General features: G+C 41.2%; 1 protein-coding gene across 1 annotated transcript in view; it reads right to left on the reverse strand.

Moving 5' to 3' along the window:
* Window positions 1-21,038, reverse strand: part of actr3 (actin related protein 3) — a 25,666-nt gene extending 4,628 nt beyond the window's left edge. The window contains exons 1-11 of the mRNA XM_079821075.1: window positions 20,828-21,038; window positions 19,844-19,899; window positions 17,235-17,359; window positions 14,702-14,812; window positions 9,556-9,651; window positions 8,772-8,879; window positions 5,602-5,745; window positions 5,339-5,512; window positions 3,223-3,315; window positions 1,522-1,647; window positions 1,347-1,430 (exon numbers count right to left, since the gene is read on the reverse strand). Coding sequence (XP_079677201.1) covers window positions 1,347-1,430; window positions 1,522-1,647; window positions 3,223-3,315; window positions 5,339-5,512; window positions 5,602-5,745; window positions 8,772-8,879; window positions 9,556-9,651; window positions 14,702-14,812; window positions 17,235-17,359; window positions 19,844-19,899; window positions 20,828-20,871 — 1,161 coding nt within the window. The 5' untranslated portion in view covers window positions 20,872-21,038. The remainder of the gene's footprint in view (window positions 1-1,346; window positions 1,431-1,521; window positions 1,648-3,222; window positions 3,316-5,338; window positions 5,513-5,601; window positions 5,746-8,771; window positions 8,880-9,555; window positions 9,652-14,701; window positions 14,813-17,234; window positions 17,360-19,843; window positions 19,900-20,827) is intronic.
* Between the last annotated feature and the right edge of the window lie 3,962 nt (window positions 21,039-25,000).

The following is a 25,000-nucleotide window of genomic DNA, read 5'->3' on the forward strand; positions in this document are numbered from 1 at the left end:
TTAAATTAAAGCTGCAGTGTGTAAGTTTCGCCTCTTTGAAACCTGTAACTGCAGTTATTTGTTGAATTATCATCTTTTCGTGGGTTGTGCGTCGGTGCGGATGAATCTGATGTTTTGAGGAGTGTGTGTCGCTGTCACTCAGGTGTGGATCCTGTACTTCAGACATTAGATTCTACATCTTGGAAGTACGACCAAAATAATACGTTTCACTAGAAAATGCCATCAAGTGACCAACTCAAAGCTATTTTATTGCTGAAAGTGGCGGGTGGCGTTGATAAGTTTCTGTGCTCCTGTTTGCGCAGCGCAATCTCCGCTCTCTCTATGCGAGTGACGCGTGTGTGTGTGTGTGTGTGTGTGTGTGTGTGTGTGTGTGTGTTTGCGCTTCAATGTAAACAGCGCATTCATATAGAATGGTGATTCAAATGACTTAAAACAACCTGTCCATTAAACGATTTTATTGCACACTTTCCAGCCAATCAGAATCGAACATTCATGACATTAGAGTTGTAGTCAAGACCACCTAAACCAGACCAGCACTCCTTAAATTCATCTAAAAAGATCCATATCTACTGTCTGAGAAATGACTTATATTGAAGAATTAAATACAATTATAATAGTAAGACACTATAGCGCTGTTACCAATCAAATCACTGATAATGAAATTCATGGCACAGAAGTTGCATCTGAATTGGTACAATTACACCTGCATAAATAATGTTCAGATTAATTTAACATTAAAACATTAACATTATTTAACCCTCACGGAATCCTTTATTCAAACGATTTGTTCAAAGCAGCGGATTCGTTTAATAACGAAATTATTAGCAAAGACACGGTTTAAAATGTCATTTAATATTAACTTCTTGTTTATTGAACGTTTCTATAAACGCTTATATATTCATGAAGACAGCTCTCTTGCGATATTGCTTAATTATAATCTGTTATATAAAAAAAACTAAATCTCTGAATTTTGTGGGCATTAATATAAATGTTGGGCATTTTTGAGGCAATGTTACACATGCGGTTTCTTTCTCAATGGTGTATGTTTACTTAAGACATAAATGACTCTCCAAAAAGGCATTTAAAAAAATATATATATATTTTTGGGTGCATGTGAAGCGCATTAGCCTTTCCGCATTCGGCTCTGACTACTTTTCATAATCGTTGAAAGCCTAAATCAATTCTGATTAATCGGCAGCCCTACTGCAAACATTATAAAGCACTTAACTTATTATTTATGAAGTTATAATGCATTATAGTGTACATTATGATAAGTAATATGTTCATTTCTCATATTTCAGTATACCAATACTAATGTAAATATATGTGTAATAAGTGGGACTCACAGTCGAGGCCAGCATGGATCCTCCGAACCACACGGCATATCGCTGCATGTGATGGGTGATGACCTGCACGTCGATGGGTTTAGGCTGTGAGAGCAGAAGAGAGGCAGAGCAGATATTGAGTCGGGTCATTCTCATTGTAAACGCACTGACGCTGAGGTCGATCTTTAAACGGGACCTTGAGTTTTCCTCCGCTGAGCTCCTCGCTGAGCTTCAGACGAGCGTCGACCGTTCTCTTCAGGTCTCTCTGCAGACGCCGGCCAAAGTCCCGGAACATGGTGGAGCCGCCCGACAGAACGATGTTCTGCAAGAGAGGACAAGTTCACACACACACACAGGGTTTCGGCAGGTTTTATACACTTCTACCTCAGTATTTCTGTCTTGTTTTCCACACTGCAAAAAATGCTTTTCTTAGTATTTTTGTCTTGTTTCTGGTCCAAACATCTAAAAATTCTCAAAACAAGAAGCATTTACTAGCCAAATAAAAATTATTGTCTTGTTTTGCGGGGAAATAACTCAAAATTAAGGGAGTTTTTGCTTAAAATGTGCAAAATAATCTGCCAATGGGGTGAGCAAAATAATCTTAATTCAAACAGAAAACAAGATGATTTTGCTTAGCCCATTGGCAGATTATTTTGCTTCTTTTAAGCAAAAACTCCTTAATTTTGAGTTATTTTCCCCCAAAACAAGACAAAAACTTTTGCTTGTCTAGTAAAGGCTTCTTAATGTAAGATTTTTTAGATATTTGGACTGAAAACAAGACAAAAATACTAAGTGAGAAAAGCATTTTTTGTAGTGCAGCACAAACATCTAAACATTCTTAAAGGAACACTCCACTTTTTTTGGAAAATAGGCTCATTTTACAAGTCCCCTAGAGTTAAATAGTTGAGTTTTACCGTTTTTGAATCCATTCAGCTGATCTTTGTATCTGGCGGTAGCACTTTTAGCATAGCTTAGCATACATCATTGATTCTGATCAGTCCATTAGCATCTCATTCAAAAAATGACCAAAGACACTTTCAATATTTTTCCTGTTTAAAACTTGACTCTTCTACATCGTGTGCTAAGACCAACTGGAAATGAAAAGTTGCGATTTTCTACACCTATATGGCTAGGAACTACTTTCTCATTCCTGCGTAATAGTCGCGGATCTTCGCGGCCGTACCATGGCAATGATATTACAGCGCCTGAAAGTAGCCCAGCTTGGGAACTTTCAATGTGACCGGCACTAAGTTTGTGTAGTTGCAGAGAAAGTTTCAGGCTTGCAGCCGACAAATTGTGTTGTGGATTTATCTGTGATTAGCCATGGTTCTGTGTGTTGTAAAGGGCTGTGATAGTAAGTCGAAGGTGTAACTACCACCATGTTTCACAGAATACCAACCAATCATTGCGCCGCTGCAGCCATGGTACGGCCGCGAAGATCCGCGACTATTACGCAGGGTAACATCAGGGTTTCTGCTGATTTTTATAATGGTAGATTTAAGACATTTTAAGCAATGTCAATGTGTTCTCTTAATGTAAATGTCTAGGGAGAAACACAATAGTGTTGTATTAGCAACACTTTAGAGTTTGAAAATACAATTTCCAACATATCTACATAATTTTTTCATTAATTTCACAAAAATGTAATAGCTGAAGGCTTGATCACCTCTGCTTCACGGCACTAGAATATGGGAACATTTACTGTACTTTCTAATCATTTAGATGGGTGTACTAGAAAACAAGATTTTTTTTTTTTTGCAGTGTACGATCATGACTTTTCAAGGCCTTAAATTGAGGAACTGCGAATTTAGAGATTGTAAGGCCTTGAGAAACCCTGACACACACACACACACACACACACAGTACAGTTCCTTCAGCACAGAGAAACATTACTGACCTTATAGAGCGGGCGGCGCACATCGATTGGACAGTTCTGAATGACCTCGTCAACCACTTCAGAGATCGGCTGAGTGAAGTCAGGATTAGCAAACTGAAAGAGGAAACAGAAGTGTGAGACAACAGCGGTTTGGGGACTATTTTTAATATCAAATTCAAGAAATTTTTTAAGAAATGCACAGAACTTCCTGTAAATGCTCTGAAAGTCTGAACCACACAGAAAATGCTTTCACACTAGAAACAAACCGAACCTTTGTTCAGTTTGATTTGGACTGAGACGACCTCTTTTCTTCGGACCAAATTTCATCTGTTTGGTCCGGCCCATGGTCTGAGGGAGGTTTCACACCCCTAATTTTGATTCGGACCAAACTGAAAAGTCTGAAAAGCCAGACCAAATAAGGGAGGTGTGAAAGCGCCCTAAATTAAATAGACTGTGGCAAACATTCGATGAGAACTCCTCAGCAAAACATTTTTAATATCCTCAAGACTCAATATGTGCATACAGTAGTGGGCAAAAGTCATGTCCGTGTTTTTAATGACCCTAAAACTTCAAAATATGAGGATTTTGTGTTTAGTTGGTAACTACAGATACAGGTTTTATTTTACCATGCAAAAAAATTTGCATAAGCAAAGGTAAAACAAGAGAGAACCAACAAAATATTAATTTGATTTTTTTTGTGTTCATAATCGGTTTGTATGACAGCCTGGCCGAATATAATGTCGGCACAATAGCGTTATCACTATTAATAAAACAATCGACTCCAACTACACAATATGACTACATTTTGAATAATATTTGAATAAAGATTGAATATATACATTTTCATATGCCGGACATCACTTTTGGCCACTACTGTGTGTACTAAAATTAGCTTGTGTGCTACTAATACATCAATACATATGAATTAGAGGTCGACTGATAATGGATTGTGCCGATACAATGATAATGTATTTAGAGAAAAGAAAAAGTGCAAAGATTATTATGCAGATAGATACTATCATGGTCTTAGTCTTTAAAGGGTTAGTTCACCAAAAAATGAAAATTCTGTCATTAATGACTTCCCCTCATGTCGTTCGACACCCGTCAGACCTCCGTTCATCTTCAGACACAAATGAAGATATTTTAGTGTAAATCTGATGCTCTGAAAGGCCTCCATTGGCTCAATGCACTTTACACTCTCAAGACCCTTAAAAGGCACTAAAGACGTCGTTACAAAGTCCATCTCACTACAGTGGCTCTACAATAACTTTATGGAGTGACGAGAATAGTTTTTGTGCGCAAAAAAACCCTAAATAACAACTTATATAGTGATGACGATTTCAAAACACGGCATCATGAAGATTCAAAGCGTTATGAATCAGTGAGTCGATTCAGCAGTTTGACACGCGATCCGAATCATCATTCGACTCACTGATTCATAACGCTTTGAATCTTCATGATGCCGTGTTTTGAAATCGTCATCACTATACAAGTCGTTATTTAGGGCTTTTTTGCGCACAAAAACTATTCTCGTCACTCCTTAAAGTTATTGTAGAGCCACTGTAGTGAGATGGACTTTGTAACGACGTCTTTAGTGTCTTTTAAGGGTCTTGAGAGTGTAAAGTGCATTGAGCCAATGGAGGCCTTTCAGAGCCATCAGATTTCAACTAAAATATCTTAATTTGTGTCTGAAGATGAACGGAGGTCTGACGGGTGTCGAACGACATGAGGGTAAGTCATTAATGACAGAATTTTCATTTTTGGGTGAACTAACCCTTTAAAAGGCACAATATGTAGTTTTTGCAACTCTTTGGTCATTTTTTGAGCGAGATGCAAACGGTCTAATCAGATTCAATGATCTATGCTAAGCTATGCTAAAAGTGCAGACCCGGAGATCGGCTGAATGGATTTCGAAAACGGTGAAACTCAACTGTTTAACTCTAGAGGAGACGGAAAACGAGCCCATTTTCAAAAATAGTGGCGTGTTCCTTTATACATTCTTGGAAACATTTGGGATAATGTAAATACACAAGCCAACAAAATATATAACACGGTTTTTTGATATTTTAACCCAAAAATCTTACATATTGTGCCTTTAATAGCAATAATAGAAACATGTCCGTGCGTGTATACAAACCTCAGGATGAAAGAAGATCTCGGGTCCCAGGAAGCGCTCGTATCCCACGTCGATGGTGAACTCCTTCTTGCTGATGGCGTTGATGCCGGTGTACTGCTTGATCCATTTGGATCCGTCTGTGTCGTACTTGTTGAACTCCTTCACCAGGTCGGGACAGACGTAACTGAAGCGCTCCTGCACAGAGGACAGACATGCTCAGAGTCTGGAGGTCGAGACGCTTGTGTGGTCATCACACACACACACACACACACGTTAACACTCACCTTGACGGCTTTGGCAGTCTCCAGCGATTGCTCCGGCGGGATGCCCACCTCTCTCTCCCTCAGTAACTGCTGCGTGAAATACGTGATGTCCCGGCCAGCGATGGGAATGTGTTTAATGCAGCTGCCAATCACGTAGCCCTCCGCCTGTCAATCAAATCAAAGCACAGTTTTTACCTTTCCTGCTCTGTCCTATTCTGCAAAGAAGTGGCCATGCACATCAAAATGCACGTTCTTCCTCAGTATTTCTGTCTTGTTTTCCAGCACAAACAAGTTAAAACGAAAAAAGTTATTAAACTAGTAAAGAGGAAAATCCTCAAGTTTCTCTAAATTATTTCAATATCATGATAAAACTATTTTTTAGCAATTATAGTGATACATTGCAAAAATTGATGTTTTTCCTCAGTATTTCGGTCTTGTTTTCCAGCACAAACATCTAAACATTCGTAAATCAAGACACATTTACTAGAGGAGCAAAATGACTGAAGATATTAAGTCTTGTTTTATGAAAAATGTTATTAAACTTAAGTGAGTTTTTATAAAAGATATCTGCCAATGGGGTCAGAAAAATAAACGTTTATACTTCTGACTCGAATGGCAGATATTTGCTCTTGTTTTAACCATAAACTCACTTCATTTTGACACATTTTTCAGAAAACAAGACTTAATATCTTCAGTCATTTCACTTCTCCAGTAAATGTGTCTTGATTTATGAATGTTTAGATGTTTTTTGCTGGAAAACAAGACAGAAATACTGAGGAAGAACATCATTTTTTGCAATGTATCACTATAATAGCTAAAAAATAGTTTTATCATGATATTGAAATAATTTAGAGAAACTTGAGGATTTTCCTCTTAACAAGTTTAATAACTTTTTTCCATATAACAAAAATAGTGTTTAAATGCAGTAAACAATACACAATTCAAGTGTATCAAGTAAACAAATGTTTCTAAAAGATTAAAGTGTAAAAAAAAACAGAACATTTTCAGATCTGGCGTGTTTTAGTTCAGATTACAATGTAAAAATGTTTCGGTGTAAAGAAATGTTTGAAAATACATATAAAAAAATCTTTAAGTTGTTTGATAAATCTTTCCATTTTTAGGCAGTCTAAAATAGGAAACAAATGGTGATAAAGATTCTAGAATTAGTCCATGATAACAATATCATATCGTTCATTATCATATGACAGAATACCGGCACACGTCAACTCCACGCATGATATTCCAGCTCTGAAGAATCAGAGTTACAGATGTTGTTCTGTAATGTGTGTGTGGGCATGTTTTTGTGAAATATCAGGACACAAATGTGAATAAAGACATGGGTATGACAAGGAGAGGGTGAAATATGAGGACGTTCCCCATGTCCTCACTTTTCAAAATGCTTATAAATCACAGAATGAGGTTTTTTTCACAGAAAGTGAACTGCACAGTCTCCTGTGATGGGTAGGTTTAGGGGTAGGGGCAGTGTGTGTGTGTGTGTGTGTGTGTGTGTGTGTGTGTGTGTGTGTGTGTGTGTGTGTGTGTGTGTGTGTGTGTGTGTGTGATGGGTAGGTTTAGGGGTAGGGGCAGAGTGTGTGTGTGTGTGTGTGTGTGAGTGAGTGATGGGTAGGTTTAGGGGCAGGGGCAGTGTGTGTGTGTGTGTGTGTGTGTGTGTGTGTGTGTGTGTGTGTGTGTGTGTGTGTGTGTGTGTGTGTGTGTGTGTGTGTGTGTGTGTGTGTGTGTGTGTGTGTGTGTGTGTGTGTGTGTGTGTGTGTGTGTGTGTGCGCGTGTGTGCGTGATGGGTAGGTTTAGGGGTAGGGGCAGTGTGTGTGTGTGTGTGTGCGTGATGGGTAGGTTTAGGGGTAGGGGCAGTGTGTGTGTGTGTGTGTGTGATGGGTAGGTTTAGGGGTAGGGGCAGTGTGTGTGTGTGTGTGTGTGTGTGATGGGTAGGTTTAGGGGTAGGGGCAGTGTGTGTGTGTGTGTGTGTGTGTGTGTGTGTGTGTGATGGGTAGGTTTAGGGGTAGGGGCAGTGTGTGTGTGTGTGTGTGTGTGTGTGTGTGTGTGTGTGATGGGTAGGTTTAGGGGTAGGGGCAGTGTGTGTGTGTGTGTGTGTGTGTGTGTGTGTGTGTGTGTGTGTGTGTGATGGGTAGGTTTAGGGGTAGGGGCAGTGTGTGTGTGTGTGTGTGTGTGTGTGTGTGTGTGTGTGTGATGGGTAGGGGCAGTGTGTGTGTGATGGGTAGGTTTTGGGGTAGGGGCAGTGTGTGTGTGTGTGTGTGTGTGTGTGTGTGTGTGTGTGTGTGAGTGATGGGTAGGTTTAGGGGTAGGGGCAGTGTGTGTGTGTGTGTGTGTGTGTGTGGGTTTAGGGGTAGGGGCAGTGTGTGTGTGTGTGTGTGTGTGTGTGTGTGTGTGTGTGTGTGTGTGTGTGTGTGTGTGTGTGTGTGTGTGTGTGTGTGTGTGTGTGTGTGTGTGTGTGTGTGTGTGTGTGTGTGTGTGTGTGTGTGTGTGTGTGTGTGTGTGTGTGTGTGTGTGTGTGTGTTGGGTAGGTTTAGGGGTAGGGGCAGTGTGTGTGTGTGTGTGTGTGTGTGTGATGGGTAGGTTTAGGGGCAGGGGCAGTGTAAGAGGATAGAAAATACAGTTTGTACGGTATAAAAACCATTACGCCTATGGAATGTCCCCACATTTCACAAAAAAAACCCTGTGTGTGTGTGGGCATGTTTTTGTGAAATATCAGGACACAAATGTGTATAATGACATGGGTATTACAAAAAGAGGGTGAAATATGAGGACGTTCCCCATGTCCTCACTTTTCAAAATGCTTATAAATCACAGAATGTAAACTGCACAGTCTCCTGTGATGGGTAGGTTTAGGGGCAGGGGCAGTGTGTGTGTGTGTGTGTGTGTGTGTGTGTGTGTGTGTGTGTGTGTGTGTGAGTGTGTGAGTGTGTGTGTGATGGGTAGGTTTAGGGGCAGGGGCAGTGTGTGTGTGTGTGTGTGTGTGTGTGTGTGTGTGTGTGTGATGGGTAGGTTTAGGGGCAGGGGCAGTGAAGGGGATAGAAAATACGGTTTGTACGGTATAAAAACCATTACGCCTATGGAATGTCCTCACATTTCACAAAACCCCCCCTGTGTGTGTGTGTGTGTGTGTGTGTGTGTGTGTGTGTGTGTGTGTGTGTGTGTGTGTGTGTGTGTCGTACCACTGGAATGACGTGAGTAACTCCGTCTCCGCTGTCGATGACGGTTCCTGTGAGCGTTCGCTCACCCACCTGCCGAGATGTCCATGATGCTGCTAGAGCCAAAACAGCCTGATGGACACACACCATCAATCAGCAAAACACCATAAACACTGGCAAAATACATGCTTGTGTGTGTATTCATATATAAATAATAATTAACAGAGTACACACACACATATATTATGTAAACACAAACTTTTATTTTGGATGCATTTAATCGCGATTAATCTTTTGACAGCCCTAATATATATATATATCAGCAACTAACATTTTGTCAGAACCTCTGGTAAATTATGTTATTTTATTCAGTTGTCCATTCAGAATCATGATCTCTATTTTAAACAAAACAAAATTGTGGCCCCACTTTATATTAGGTGGCCTTAACTACAATGTACTTACGGTGTTCAAATTGGTTTGCAAAACACCTTTGCTGATATTGAGGTGGGATACGTGTAGGGTTAGGGACAGGTGTGGTGGGATGGGGAAGTTTAAGGGTAGGGTTTGGTGTAAGGGAAGTGTCAACAGTGTAATTACAAATGTAACTACAGAAATTAAGTACAGAAGTAATTACATGCAGGTATTTTTCAAAATATAAGTACAATGTAAAAACATGTATGTACACAAGAAGTGCAATTTATCAAATTATTAATTAAAATGTTAGTACATAGTAGTTAAGGACACCTAATATAAAGTGGGTCGTGCTCTGTGTGTGTGTGTGTGTGTGTGTGTGTGTGTGTGTGTGTACCTGCACAGCGATGTACAGCCCTGGCACATTAAAGGACTCAAACATGATCTCGGCCGTGTACTCGCGGTTTTCTGGAGTGTTTAAAGGTGGTTCAGTCTGCAACAGAGAAAACATAGTGGAGTTACACCGTGTCCTAAACACACACTTCACACGATAAGAGGCGCCTTTTCCATGTTAATCAGAGGTTTTGATCTTACCAGCCGCAATGCGTGACTATCATAGACTATAAAAAACAATGGATGTAGTGTCCGTGACGTCACCCGTACGTTTCCAAAGAGCATTTTTGAAGCCTAAAAGTCGGCCGCTGCCAGACAAACGGCAATCCACCTGTCACTCAAAGTGGCCACGCCCTTTATTATGCAGAACTTTAAAGCTTTATATAATGTAAACGAATGAGTTATAAAATATTTCACCCCCCTCACCGTATAGACCAAAAGCACAGTTTGTCCCAGACTGTAAACATGTGTTCTTCTGCTGTAAAGTGTGCACAGCAAAAATGCTCTTACTTAGTATTTTTGTCTTGTTTCTAGTCTAAATATATCTAAAGAAAAAATCTCTCATGTAATTTAACTTGTAGATTTAACTCATGTCTTGTTTAACTAGTAAATGCATATTGATTTAAGATTTTTTTTTTTTTTTTTCTGGAAAATAAGTTTTTCTGGAGTTTTTGTCTATTGGGTAAGAAAAATTCTCTTGTTTCTGTCCCAAACAGAAATCAAGAAAAATAGGGATGCACCGATACCGATACCAGTACTCGGGTCTCGGTCCGATACTGTTGTCAAGTACTCTTACTCGTAAAACTACCCCGATACAACCGCACCCGATACCACTTTATGGCAACGCATCTTCAGATGCGGAGCCGCGCGGTACATAATTCGGCGTGCACACGCGCCGCCAAGTGCAAAGGGATCTCGCGCTCTCAAAGTGCACAACAGCCATGGCGTAATTTTTGCCGCGCGCACCCGAGCGCTAGTGCGGACGCGGTGAGTATAAACCAAGCTTAAAGGGTTAGTTCACCCAAAAATGAAAATTCTGTCATTAATTACTCACCCTCATGTCGTTCGACACCCGTAAGACCTCCGTTCATCTTCAGACACAAATGAAGATATTTTAGTGTAAATCTGATGCTCTGAAAGGCTTCAGATAGGCCACCATTGGCATTCAGTACATTTACACTCCCAAGACCCATAAAAGGCACTTAAAACGTCGTTACAAAGTCCATCTCACCACAGTGGCTCTACAATAATTTTACGATGCGACGACAATAGTTTTTGTGCGCAAAAAAAAAAAATCAAAATAACACCTTTATCCAACCTCTTCTAGTCTTCTGTGTGTGCCTCCACGACGCATGCGCGAGAATATGACGCAGCGCCGGGGTTCGGGAATCCATGAAATACACACTTTAACCCCATTTTGAGAACTACACCGAGACCTAAAGCACGATCAATGTAGAATTCAACAGCTTAGACACGCGCATGCGCGCTTCCTCTGCTTGTAAACAAATCTCTTCTGGGTCATGTGTCCGAACGCCGGATCTGCGTCATATTCTCGCGCATGCGTCGTGGAGGCACACACGGAAGACAAGAACAAGTTGGATAAAGGTGTTATTTTGATTTTTTTTTGCGCACAAAAACTATTGTCGTCGCATCGTAAAATTATAGTAGAGTCACTGTGGTGAGATGGACTTTGTAACGACGTTTTAAGTGCCTTTTATGGGTCTTGGGAGTGTAAATGTACTGAATGCCAATGGAGGCCTATCTGAAGCCTTTCTCAGCATCAGCTTTACACTAAAATATCTTCATTTGAGTCTGAAGATGAACGGAGGTCTTACGGGTGTCGAACGACATGAGGGTGAGTAATTAATGACAGAATTTTCACTTTTGGGTGAACTAACCCTTTAACCGCTCGTGAGGCAGATCCTCTCGTTAGTGACTGCCGAAAGTGAAAGGCTGTTTAGTAGGGATGTGCGCAATGACTAGCCTATCCCCGGTAGTATAACAAGCCTCAGCAAGCTTTAGTGTTATAACGTTGCTAGTTTGACATGACATGGAAGAAAATGGAAAAGTTTTGTGTAAGCTTTCCAAATCCCTCCTTCACCCGAGCGGAGATTTATCTGAAGCCTCCGCAAGCGCCAGAGAAAACCAACGCATGCAAAACCTGAGGTAAAATTAAATGATTTTGTTTTGCTGCAGATATACACTTTTAAAAATAATATATTAATTTCAAGATATAACATTAACACGAAAGTAATTTAAACATTGCCTTTGTAAAAAAAATATATATATATATATTTTAGGGCTGTCAAAAGATTAATCGCGATTAATCGCATCCAAAATAGAAGTTTGTGTTTACATAATATATGTGTGTGTGTACTCTGTTAATTATTATTTATATATAAATACACACACATTCATGTATATATTTAAGAAATATTTGCATGTATATACTGTATATACATTTATATAATCTATAATATATATATAAATATAAATGTTTTATATATAAAAATTATATTTTTTTCTTGTGTGTGTATATATATATATATATATATATATATATATATATATATATATATATATAAATAAAAATTAACAGAGTACACACACACACATATTATGTAAACACAAACTTTTATTTTGGATGCGATTAATCGCGATTAATCTTTTGACAGCCCTAATATATTTAAAGCAAAACCTTAAATACAAAAAAAAAAAAGTTTACGACTAGTATTTTCCAAGTCCTCTTGCAGCAGCACTAACGTTTAATCGACTAGTCTCGCACATCCCTAGCTCAGTGTCACACATTGTAGATGAAAACAGAAACAGGCTCACAGCTGATAATGCAGAGAAGCTTATTTTCATCTCCAAAAAGGGCTGTATGGCTATGGTAACATATACTCATTTAATTCAGTGGTTCTGCTATTATGTTGTGTGGTACTGGAGTCCACTGAATGTTACAGGTTACATTTATGTGAAATGGGCAGCAGTGCCATGTTTGTTTAGGAAAACACCAAGTTGAATGTTAAAATGTCAGCAACAGCATCAATTTGTGTATTTACTTTGTTACAGTCAGAAAGTGAAAAACATCTGATGAAAATAAAACATTGTTAGAAGAACTGTAATGGTATTAAGTACTCGTATCAGTACTCGGTATCAGCAAGTACCCAAATATAAGTAGGGCTGCTCGATTATGGAAAAAATCATAATCACGATTATTTTGGTCAATATTGAAATCACGATTATGTAACACGATTATTTCACATGACTTTGGGAATGTGTTGTATTTATTAAAAATACACATTTCAACAATTCAATTGAAATTGTAACATTTGTTGTACTTTTTGAACTATTAAAATAAATAATATAACATATATTCAAATCAAAGTATAAAAGTATTCACGTAAAAATGATAATCACAAATAAATAAGATCAACAATATGGTTCGGCTAGATATGCTTTTCAGGTACGTCTAACCTTAGTTTTCAGGTACAGAAATGTCTCAAATGTAAAATAACATTGCATATTTGAGTGCATAAATTAAAGATGAATCCTATTAAACTTACAAAAGCTATTCAATCCGGATCGGATATGCGTCGTCTTTATCGACTGTATAAAGTTCACTTAAGGCATATACAGACTATGTCTGCTAGGATACTCATCAAGATGGACATGTTGACATACGTTTTGTGTGAGTTTGTCCGTTCAAGAGCAAGACTTGAAAGAGAACTCAATATTTGCGCGCTGAGAGACGTGTGCGCGCTCTCGGATGAGCGCACTGAGACACATTTTCTCACAGCGCGCGCGGCTTCTCATTCGCGTCTTCTGGCACTAAACCCGGGTGATGACGGTGAAAACGACTGGTCATATTCAAACATACGGCAGCACTCGCATGCATTGAACAAAGTTTACAAAGAGAGAATTATTTGAAAAATATGAGGGGGGAAAAAGGACGTTTACACGGCACCCCTGCTCTCGTCAGTTTTTGTTTCTTTATTAGATTGTCATAGGTCACTCTGTTTTAATTTTCAAGTGGTTAAACAAATTCGTGGTGTTTCCTTGCGTTGCAGCCACTGCATGTAGCAAATCTTGCACGTAGCATGTTTCTGCTCGTCGTCTGATTCCTCGAAGCCAAACTGTTCCCAGACAACGGAGTTGGTTTTGCCTTTTTTGCTCACCAAACGCTGCTGTAACTGCCCTCCTTCTGCCATCTTTACTCGCGCAGAGTTTTTAAATTCCAGCGGATGATATGCACACGAGACTCCCGATCTGAGAAAGTTTGTGGCTTCGGGAGGGGCGGATGAGCGCATGCGCGTTTCATTCAGAACGCAAGGCAAAATAATCGTTTTTTCTCGATTGTACTATTTTGGTGATCGTTGGGAGGCAAAATCGAAATCGAAATCGAAATTCGATTAATTGCACAGCCCTAAATATAAGTACTTGTACTTGGTCTGAAAAAAAGTGGTATCGGTGCATCCCTAAAGAAAAAATATAATATGTAATTTCCCTTAGTAAAAGCATCTTGATGAAAGAATTTTTAGATATTTGGACTGGAAAAAAGACAGATATACCAAGTAAGAAAAGTATTTTTTGTAGTGTGGTTTTACCTGTGGTGATCTAAATAGAGCACTTATTAAATTTAAATAAGAATAGAGTTCTAACACGGGAATAATATTTAAATTTCACCCATTTAAACTTTTTGGTTGATGAAAGTTTTACAGATATTGTTAAATATCTATACATTTCCTGTGTCCTATCTGAAGCTACTCTACTGTCAGCTCAAGCTTTTGTCAAATCGGTCATGTTTCCAAGAAACAAAACGTGCTTTTTATATATATAAAAACGTTTTGTTTCTTGGAAACATGACCGATTTGACAAAAGCTTGCAACCCTAGAGTAGACGCCACAAGTAATGTGATTGGCTGTTGTCACTATGACACATCAAGCGCTAGCGCCCCGTGTGAATGCAGCATAAGGTTATAAATATCAGATGCTTTAAACATTAAATGAAACACAAACACTGCCTGAGATCATAAAAAGGGAATCGTCACGTATCGGTGTTGTGGATGGTTAGGACAAAAGCTCTGATTAACATGGAAAATTTGCCTTTAAGGTAAAAGCTAAAGCTCAAGATGGCGAAGGTTTACTCACTAGCAGGAAGTAATGGTCCTCGGGTTCGGCCCTCAGGTACTTGAAGATCACCTGCTCCATAAACCTCTCCATCAGATCCCAATCCTCCACGATCCCGTGCCTTATGGGCCACTGCACACACACACACACGCTCAGAGATCACACACACTTTCTAACGGATTCTACAGATGATGAAGACCATCATCATCACGAGTGTGAGGCGTTCATGTGATGTTTTGGCACACATTATGAATAGAAATGTGATTTTCGCTCCAGCCAATGAAAACACAAGGAGTAAAACCATGAGTTAAAATTAACATACCGGTATATCGCACCGACCAATCAAAACAGTGGACGAGGACCTGCTTGTATAGACCCTTTTCACAGACTGTGCTGACGCGTTTTAACGGTCATTAATATCGTAAATCCTGCAGCGTTTTTTGTATTATCATTTTTTTTAAAATATATGTGTACATTTATAACACTAAAACATTACTTTTGAATCAAATTACAATAAAAAAAAGTTACGCTGCTGTGAGGGTGTTTAGTAATAGCGTCTATGGTAAAAATTTACACATTTCTCTCTTTTCACTGCCGTTATCAATCTCACTCTATTTTTTCCCTCTTTTTGAAAGTTGTGAATCACAACTGTGGCGTTTTTCTTTTGCTATGTGAGCAAATGGGCACACAAAACAAATATTTAATGCATTCTCTCATTCACAGCTGTAATATTTAACCCAACTATGACGACTTCCGCTCTGAGAAACCCGGAAATGCGAAAAGGGTCTATTGCGTTTGTAACAACTTTTTTTTTTTTTTATTCAAGAAGTAACAAATTACAATAGTGCAAACACACATCTCTTATAAATCTATAACTTTCCAACAATATGCTTAATAAACAACAATCATAGGAGAAAGAAATAAAAAGAACGGAACATACAGAGAGAAAAAATAAATAAATAATAAATAAATAAAAAAGGCACCCATAAAATAATCATGTAACATGAAAGATCTCATCATATTTCATCAAAAAAGACGTACATTTCCTATTTTCAATTATTCTTAGAGATTTGATTAAATACTCTACTTCGCATAAGAAGTCTATAAAAGTAGGAATTTTCTTAAGAAACCTTTGTTTGTGAAAATAAAACTTTGCCACAAGGATAAGGAAGTTAACAGAAGATTCTAAAGATTTGTTTGGGTTTTCAAAAAGACAAATTACGTCCTTGATGCATAGACGTTTGTAACTACTCAAACATTCAAAAGGGTAGGTGTCGTGTCACATAGAAAATGTAATATTTCACAATTTTGTATGCATTTTTGATCAAATAAATGCAGTTTTGGTCTCCCCAAACCCTAACGTGTGAACAGTGGTGTACCTAAAACCAGGGCTCTGAACCGGTTCAAGGAACGAAAACGAAAACCGAAAACGAAACGAAATTAAGAGGAACAAAAACGAAAACGAAATCAAAACCAATTTGAATCGTTCTGAACAGAAACGTTAATTTGAAATGACCATTAACCGGTTAATAACGTTATTTTATTGTTCTCTTTAATATTTTAATTTGGCAGTAATTAATATTTTAATTTACCAATCATGAATAGAGTAGGCTAGTAGCTACAGCATGTGACGTTGACGGATCAAGCGTGAGTGAAATGTCATCTATGAATCTACCGGTAACGCAAGTCAGTGTGAGTGCGCATTTTCATGCCTCAAGTACATTTCTTTCCCCACTGAGATCTACGATGAATGCGCAGGTATTGGAGGACATTCTTTTCGTACGTTTAAATAAGCAGTACGGACTTTAAGCTCAAATAGTCTGATTTAGGCTAGTTTGTGGATTCCGTTTAAGCCTATCCAAGTAGGCTATAGCATCTATCAAACGTTTTTCCTATAGTCTTTCAGATTGCCAATACAGGACAGGTCAATGTTTTCTATGTAGACGGTTGAAGCTTCGTATTAAATGGTGTTATATTGCATTAAATGATCGAGCTTTATTAGCGGACTGAATTTGATTATGGGATGCAAGGACGTGTTGCGCAGAGTTTGCGTTGAAATTACCAGCATTAAAAGAGAAATGGTTATCCAGTTTATTTATTCTTTATTCATGCAAGTCGTGTTGAAAAAAAAAGTTATGTACAAAGAATGTTATCACTCTTCTGAAAATAATTCGGCATAAGAGCCACTTTCCGCTCCATTAAAACAGGTCAATATTTGTCCCGCTGTTTATGCTTTGTAATTAATGCATGTATTTCTGTTGTGGTTTTGAAAATGTTAAGAAATAAATATTCAAGTTTAATTATCATGCGTTATATTATTATTGAGTGAAAAATAAGTCTATTTATACATATTTGTTTAAATATAGGCTAAATTAAAATAACGTTATTAACCGGTATTTTTTCAAATCAAACCGTTTTCGGAACAGTAATGTTTATTGAGGAACGCAAAAACGGAAACGCTATAATATCGATTCTGCTCGGAGTGAACCGATTGATATTTTTTTCAGTTTTTAAGCCCTGCCTAAAACACCGTTTTTCACGCCGGCTCACTCACTTTGGTGGCGTAATTGGGTTTATCGATGGCTTCGTCTCCGATGAAGAAGTCGAGGTCATCCACGCCCTTCATCATCCTCCGCTGGGCCTGGTCGCCCACCTTCGCCGATTCCTTGATGGCGATGCCTGACAGAAGAAAAGCATGATGGGAAGCCAGAGATCATCAGATTTCAGTTAAACACAAAGAGAGGCAGTGAAAAGAGAAGTTAGCGATGACGCAAGTGTGCGAGAAAAGAAGCACGGCGTTATTCTGAGCCTGTGGTGAAGATTGTGACATGATTTTACATGAGTTCAGATTCAGCGCTGGACTCTCTGAGAACAGAAGCGGCAACAATTCTTTCTTTTAACAATTCTTTGTATTAGAGATTGAAGTAAAAAAGCCATTTCAAGCCAATAAAACACTAGAAAATTTTTACTAACTAGAAAAAGGCTAAAAAAACGATTTGGCTTTGAGAGGTGCTTTCATACACTTCATCATCTCAGAGTTTCTGCAGCTTAAACTCTGCTTCCTCTACAGCCGTCTCAAGCTCGTGCACTACACCCTATTACAGCCTAGCACACTATGACAAGCACTACACACTACAGTCGTGCACTACAGACATAAGCCGAGCACCTAACAGATGTGCAGTACACCCTATAGACATGTACTACACCCTAAACAGACCCTTGTACCCTACAGATGTGCAGTGCACTATAGACTACACACATCCGCCTAGCACCCTACAGACATGCACTACACCCTACAGATACACCCTATAGATGTGCACTACACCCTACAGACATTATCCTAGCACACTACAGATGTGCACTACACCCTACAGACGTGCACTACACCCTACAGACAAAAGCAGAGCACCCTACAGATGTGCACTACACCCTAGAGACATCATCCTAGCACACTACAGACGTGTGCAACTACACCCTACAGATGTGCACTACACCCTACAGACAAAAGCAGAGAACCCTACAGACATCATCCTAGCACACTACAGATGTGCACTACACCCTACAGACAAAAGCAGAGAACCCTACAGACATCATCCTAGCACACTACAGATGTGCACTACACCCTACAGACAAAAGCAGAGAACCCTACAGACGTGCACTACACCCTACAGACGAAAGCAAAGCACCCTACAGATGTGCACTACACCCTACAGATGTGCACTACACCATACAGACGTGCACTACACCCTACAGACATCCGCCTAGCACCCTAGAGATGTGCCTAGCACCCTACAGATGTGCACTACACCCTACAGATGTGCACTAAACACTACAGACATCAGCCTACCACACAACAGATGTGCACTACACCCTACAGATGTGCACTACACCATACAGACAAAAGCAGAGCACCCTACAGATGTGCACTACACCCTTCAGACATCATCCTAACACACTACAGATGTGCCCTATACACTAAAGAAATCAGCCTAGCACCCTAAAGATGTGCCTAGCACCCTAGAGATGTGCACTACACACTACAGACATCAGCATAGCACCCTACAGACATGCACTACACCCTACAGACATCAGCATAGCACCCTAGAGATGTGCACTACACCCTACAGACGTGCACTACAACCTACAGACATCCGCCTAGCACCCTACACCCTACAGATGTGCACTACACCATACAGACAAAAGCAGAGCACCCTACAGATATGCACTACACCCTACAGACATCATCCTAACACACTACAGATGTGCACTACACCCAACAGATGTGCACTACACCATACAGACAAAAGCAGAGCACCCTACAGATGTGCACTACACCCTTCAGACATCATCCTAACACACTACAGATGTGCCCTATACACTAAAGAAATCAGCCTAGCACCCTAAAGATGTGCCTAGCACCCTAGAGATGTGCACTACACACTACAGACATCAGCATAGCACCCTACAGACATGCACTACACCCTACAGACATCAGCATAGCACCCTAGAGATGTGCACTACACCCTACAGACGTGCACTACAACCTACAGACATCCGCCTAGCACCCTACACCCTACAGATGTGCACTACACCATACAGACAAAAGCAGAGCACCCTACAGATATGCACTACACCCTACAGACATCATCCTAACACACTACAGATGTGCACTACACCCAACAGATGTGCACTACACACTACAGAAATCAGCATAGCACCCTACAGATGTGCACTACACACTGAAGACATCAGCCTAGCACCCCACAGACATCAGCCTAGCACCCTACAGATGTGCACTACACCCTACAGACATCAGCATAGCACCCTAGAGATGTGCACTACACCCCACAGATGTGCACTACACCCCACAGATGTGCACTACACCCCACAGATGTGCACTACACCCTACAGACGTGCACTACACCCTAGACATCAGCATAGCACCCTACAGATGTGCACTACACCCCACAGATGTGCACTACACCCTACAGACAAAAGCAGAGCACTCTACAGATGTGCACTACACACCACAGACATCAGCATAGCACCCTACAGATGTGCACTACACCCCACAGATGTGCACTACACCCCACAGATGTGCACTACACCCCACAGATGTGCACTACACCCTACAGACATCAGCACAGAAGAACAGACACTCACATGACGGAATGATGAACTGCGGTTCTGTGTTTCCTGCATATCCTAGTTTAGTGTACCTGAAACAGAAAGAACACACACACACACACACACATTCCTGAATCAAAACACTGAACAAACACCACTGTTCACACATATGATTTCATATCACATTCTTTATGATGAGCACATAATTCAGAGTGTGTTCATAAATAAAATAAATACATATTCAAAAACACAGCAAATCCAATGAAGGATGTCAACGTCTAACACACTGACAGTGTTTTGCTACAGATTATCACACTGCCATAGATCAAAACACGAACATTTTGCATTTAAGAAAAAAAAGATTTATTAATTAGTGTTGTGTAGTTTCGTGTTTCAACATGTCAAAATATCTTCATAGCGTCGATCTGTCCTGATCAAATAAAACATCGCAGAATCAAAACAGCTACAGAACTGCGCTTATAATCTTTTTAAACATTCGTGAATACCCAGCATTATATTTTAATACAGATTATGGATATTAAAGAATTTCGTGGTTTTCTCTGTTTGCCCATATAAGGCCGCAGCAAGAATACGGAAGTAGAGGAAGAGGAAGCGGCTGTGCGCATGCGTACAAGAAAAAAACAACAGATTCAATCATTTTTTTACCTGTCTTTCCATTTCCTTTAGTTTTAAATTATCAACATTGATATAATAATACACAATCAATATGATCATTCTGCTCCGCAGAAAAAAATGTTATATGAGCGTTAAAGCGACGCGTTTCGCCGCTGCGCGCGCCTGTAATCTCAGCATCACACAATCAGCTCAAACACACTGATTTCGTGACAGCTGTCGCGCATTTCTGTGCTGGAAAAAGACAATATCGCAAAATCCAAACAGCAGCTGATTAACGGGAAACGGTCATACAGCAAGAGAATGTTATCCGTGCAGGAGAGCGAGCGCGCGCGCGTCTCGCGCCGGTTATCGTTGGCAGGGGACAGATATGCGCGGTTCACTTACCCTGTGCCACAATCCACAACGCATGCCGGTAACCGAGCGGCCATCTCGAGTGGTTAAAGAGCCGGTGAGCTCCCGGTACGAGTGATGATCAGTCGCTCCGTTTGTGCGCGAGGCGGAACCCGGAAACGCGAAGGGAAGCGTTTTTCCACTTCCGCATTCAAGCACAGGCGAAAGCGCGCACCCTAGAGCGGTCGCGAGCGCGTCACGCAGTGATGACATGGGCGGGGACGAGCGGCTCAAACACGTGGCCGTTCAAATGCCAGAACTTCTTTTATTATCGGAGAGATTGTTTGTTTTGCCTGTCAAAGCACGAGCACACACTCAACCCACAACTGGGATATGGAAAAATAACATCTCAGAAATAATAGCGATGTACAATTGAATGTTGATGTGTCAGTAATGTTGTGGGTTTGTCCGTGTTTGTCCACTGGTCTGCCTAAAGCCGTGTTTCCTGTATTAGTGTTCACTTTATACACTAGTCTACATGTGCTCAGTAGTTCCTCTGTAGATTGTGCCGCTTCGGATTAAGTGACTAAATTCATTTGCAAATGTTTTACAAAATATTCATACTCACCTCTGCACCAACACTTCACGATTTACTACCAAATATAATGTAATATCTGATTAATTTATCTTACACTGGAAAGTTTTCCTCTGCTTTGCACTTTTTTTTTCTGAAAATGGTAAATCACGCTTTCAAAAAACTGCTCTGAAGCGCAATAAGAGATAGTGTGGCTTTTCAAGGGCACTTATTCCTCTACATCATCACCCCACAAACATCTACCTAGATTAGAACACTACAGATGTGCACTACACACTACAGACGTGCACTACACCCTACAGACGTGCACTACACCCTACAGACATGCACTACACACTACAGACGTGCACTACACCCTACAGACGTGCACTACACCCTACAGACATGCACTACACACTACAGACGTCCACTACACCCTACAGACGTGCACTACACACTACAGACGTGCACTACACCCTACAGACGTGCACTACACCCTACAGATGTGCACTACACACTACAGACGTGCACTACACCCTACAGACGTGCACTACACCCTACAGACATGCACTACACACTACAGACGTGCACTACACCCTACAGACGTGCACTACACCCTACAGACATGCACTACACACTACAGACGTCCACTACACCCTACAGACGTGCACTACACACTACAGACGTGCACTACACCCTACAGACGTGCACTACACCCTACAGATGTGCACTACACCCTACAGACGTGCACTACACCCTACAGACATGCACTACACCCTACAGACATACACTACACACTACAGACGTCCACTACACCCTACAGACATGCACTACACCCTACAGACATGCACTACACACTACAGACGTCCACTACACCCTACAGACGTGCACTACACACTACAGACGTGCACTACACCCTACAGACGTGCACTACACCCTACAGATGTGCACTACACCCTACAGATGTGCACTACACCCTACAGACATACACTACACCCTACAGACATGCACTACACACTACAGACGTCCACTACACCCTACAGACGTGCACTACACACTACAGACGTGCACTACACCCTACAGACGTGCACTACACCCTACAGATGTGCACTACACCCTACAGACGTGCACTACACCCTACAGACATGCACTACACACTACAGACGTCCACTACACCCTACAGACGTGCACTACACACTACAGACGTGTACTACACCCTACAGACGTGCACTACACACTACAGACGTGCACTACACCCTATACAGACGTGCACTACACCCTACAGACGTGCACTACACCCTACAGACGTGCACTACACCCTACAGATGTGAACTACACACTACAGATGTGAACTACACACTACAGACGTGCACTACACCCTACAGACGTGCACTACACCCTACAGACGTGCACTACACACTACAGATGTGAACTACACACTACAGATGTGCACTACACCCTACAGACGTGCATTACACACTACAGACGTGCACTACACCCTACAGACGTGCACTACACCCTACAGACGTGCACTACACCCTACAGACGTGCATTACACACTACAGACGTGCACTACACCCTACAGACGTGCACTACACCCTACAGACGTGCACTACACACTACAGACGTGAACTACACACTACAGACGTGCACTACACCCTACAGACGTGCACTACACCCTACAGACGTGCACTACACACTACAGACGTGCACTACACACTACAGATGTGCACTACACCCTACAGATGTGCACTACACCCTACAGACGTGCACTACACACTACAGACATACACTACACCCTACAGACGTGCACTACACACTACAGATGTGCACTACACCCTACAGACATACACTACACCCTACAGATGTGCACTACACCCTACAGACGTGCACTACACCCTACAGACATACACTACACCCTACAGATGTGCACTACACCCTACAGACGTGCACTACACCCTACAGACATACACTACACCCTACAGATGTGCACTACACCCTACAGACGTGCACTACACACTACAGATGTGCACTACACCCTACAGACGTGCACTACACACTACAGATGTGCACTACACCCTACAGACGTGCACTACACCCTACAGACGTGCACTACACACTACAGATGTGCACTACACCCTACAGACGTGCACTACACACTACAGATGTGCACTACACCCTACATACGTGCACTACACACTACAGATATGCACTACACCCTACAGACGTGCACTACACCCTACAGACGTGCACTACACCCTACAGACATCTGCCTAGAACACTACAGATGTGCACTACACCCTACAGACATCTGCCTAGCACCCTACAGATGTGCACTACACCCTACAGACATCTGCCTAGCACCCTAAAGATGTGCACTACACCCTACAGACATCTGCCTAGAACACTACAGATGTGCACTACACCCTACAGACATCTGCTTAGCACCCTACAGATGTGCACTACACCCTACAGACACCTGCCTAGAACACTACAGATGTGCACTACACCCTACAGACATCTGCCTAGAACACTACAGACGTGCACTACACCCTACAGACATCTGCCAAGCACCCTACAGATGTGCACTACACCCTACAGACACCTGCCTAGAACACTACATACGTGCACTACACCCTACAGACATCTGCCTAGAACACTACAGACGTGCACTACACCCTACAGACATCTGCCTAGAACACTACAGACGTGCACTACACCCTACAGACATCTGCCTAGAACACTACAGACGTGCACTACACCCTACAGACATCTGCCTAGAACACTACAGACGTGCACTACACCCTACAGACATCTGCCTAGAACACTACAGACGTGCACTACACCGTACAGACATCTGCCTAGCACCCTACAGATGTGCACTACACCCTACAGACATCTGCCTAGCACCCTACAGATGTGCACTACACCCTACAGACATCTGCCAAGAACACTACAGACGTGCACTACACCCTACAGACATCTGCCTAGCACCCTACAGATGTGCACTACACCCTACAGACATCTGCCAAGAACACTACAGACGTGCACTACACCCTACAGACATCTGCCTGCCTAGTACACTACACCCTACAGACATCAGCCTGTCTAGTACACTACACCCTACAGACATCTGCCTGCCTAGTACACTAGATGTACACTACACCCTAAAGACATCTGCCTGCCTAGAACACTACAGATGTGCACTACACCATACAGACATCTGCCTGCCTAGTACACTAGCTGTACACTACACCCTAAAGACATCTTCCTAGCACACTACAGACGTGCACTTTATTCAAGTGTGAATAGTTAGATAAAGATTTTTAAGGGCACTTATTCCTGTCTCGCGCACACTCTCAAGAGGCCAAGTGCTCAAGTGTGGCCTCCATAACTGCTGCATTAGTGTTTAACCATTTCGTTAAACATTCTGAATGTCAGTACGGATCTATTTTATGTTTTAATAATGATCTCTGTGTGCATGTTGACATGTTGGCAAATTTGTATGCAAAGCAAGCATGGCAAACTACATTTTGATTGAGACGCAAAAAAAGAGTAAAATGAGGGCGAAGCGCGCCATCTGCCGGACACCACAGTGACCAGCGCGAGAGAGAAGATGCCACGAGAGCGCGCTTGGCTGTCAATCATTATAC

Source organism: Gobio gobio, assembly GCF_949357685.1.
Source record: "Gobio gobio genome assembly, chromosome: 7".
In the NCBI taxonomy this organism is placed as follows: Eukaryota; Metazoa; Chordata; class Actinopteri; order Cypriniformes; family Gobionidae; genus Gobio; species Gobio gobio.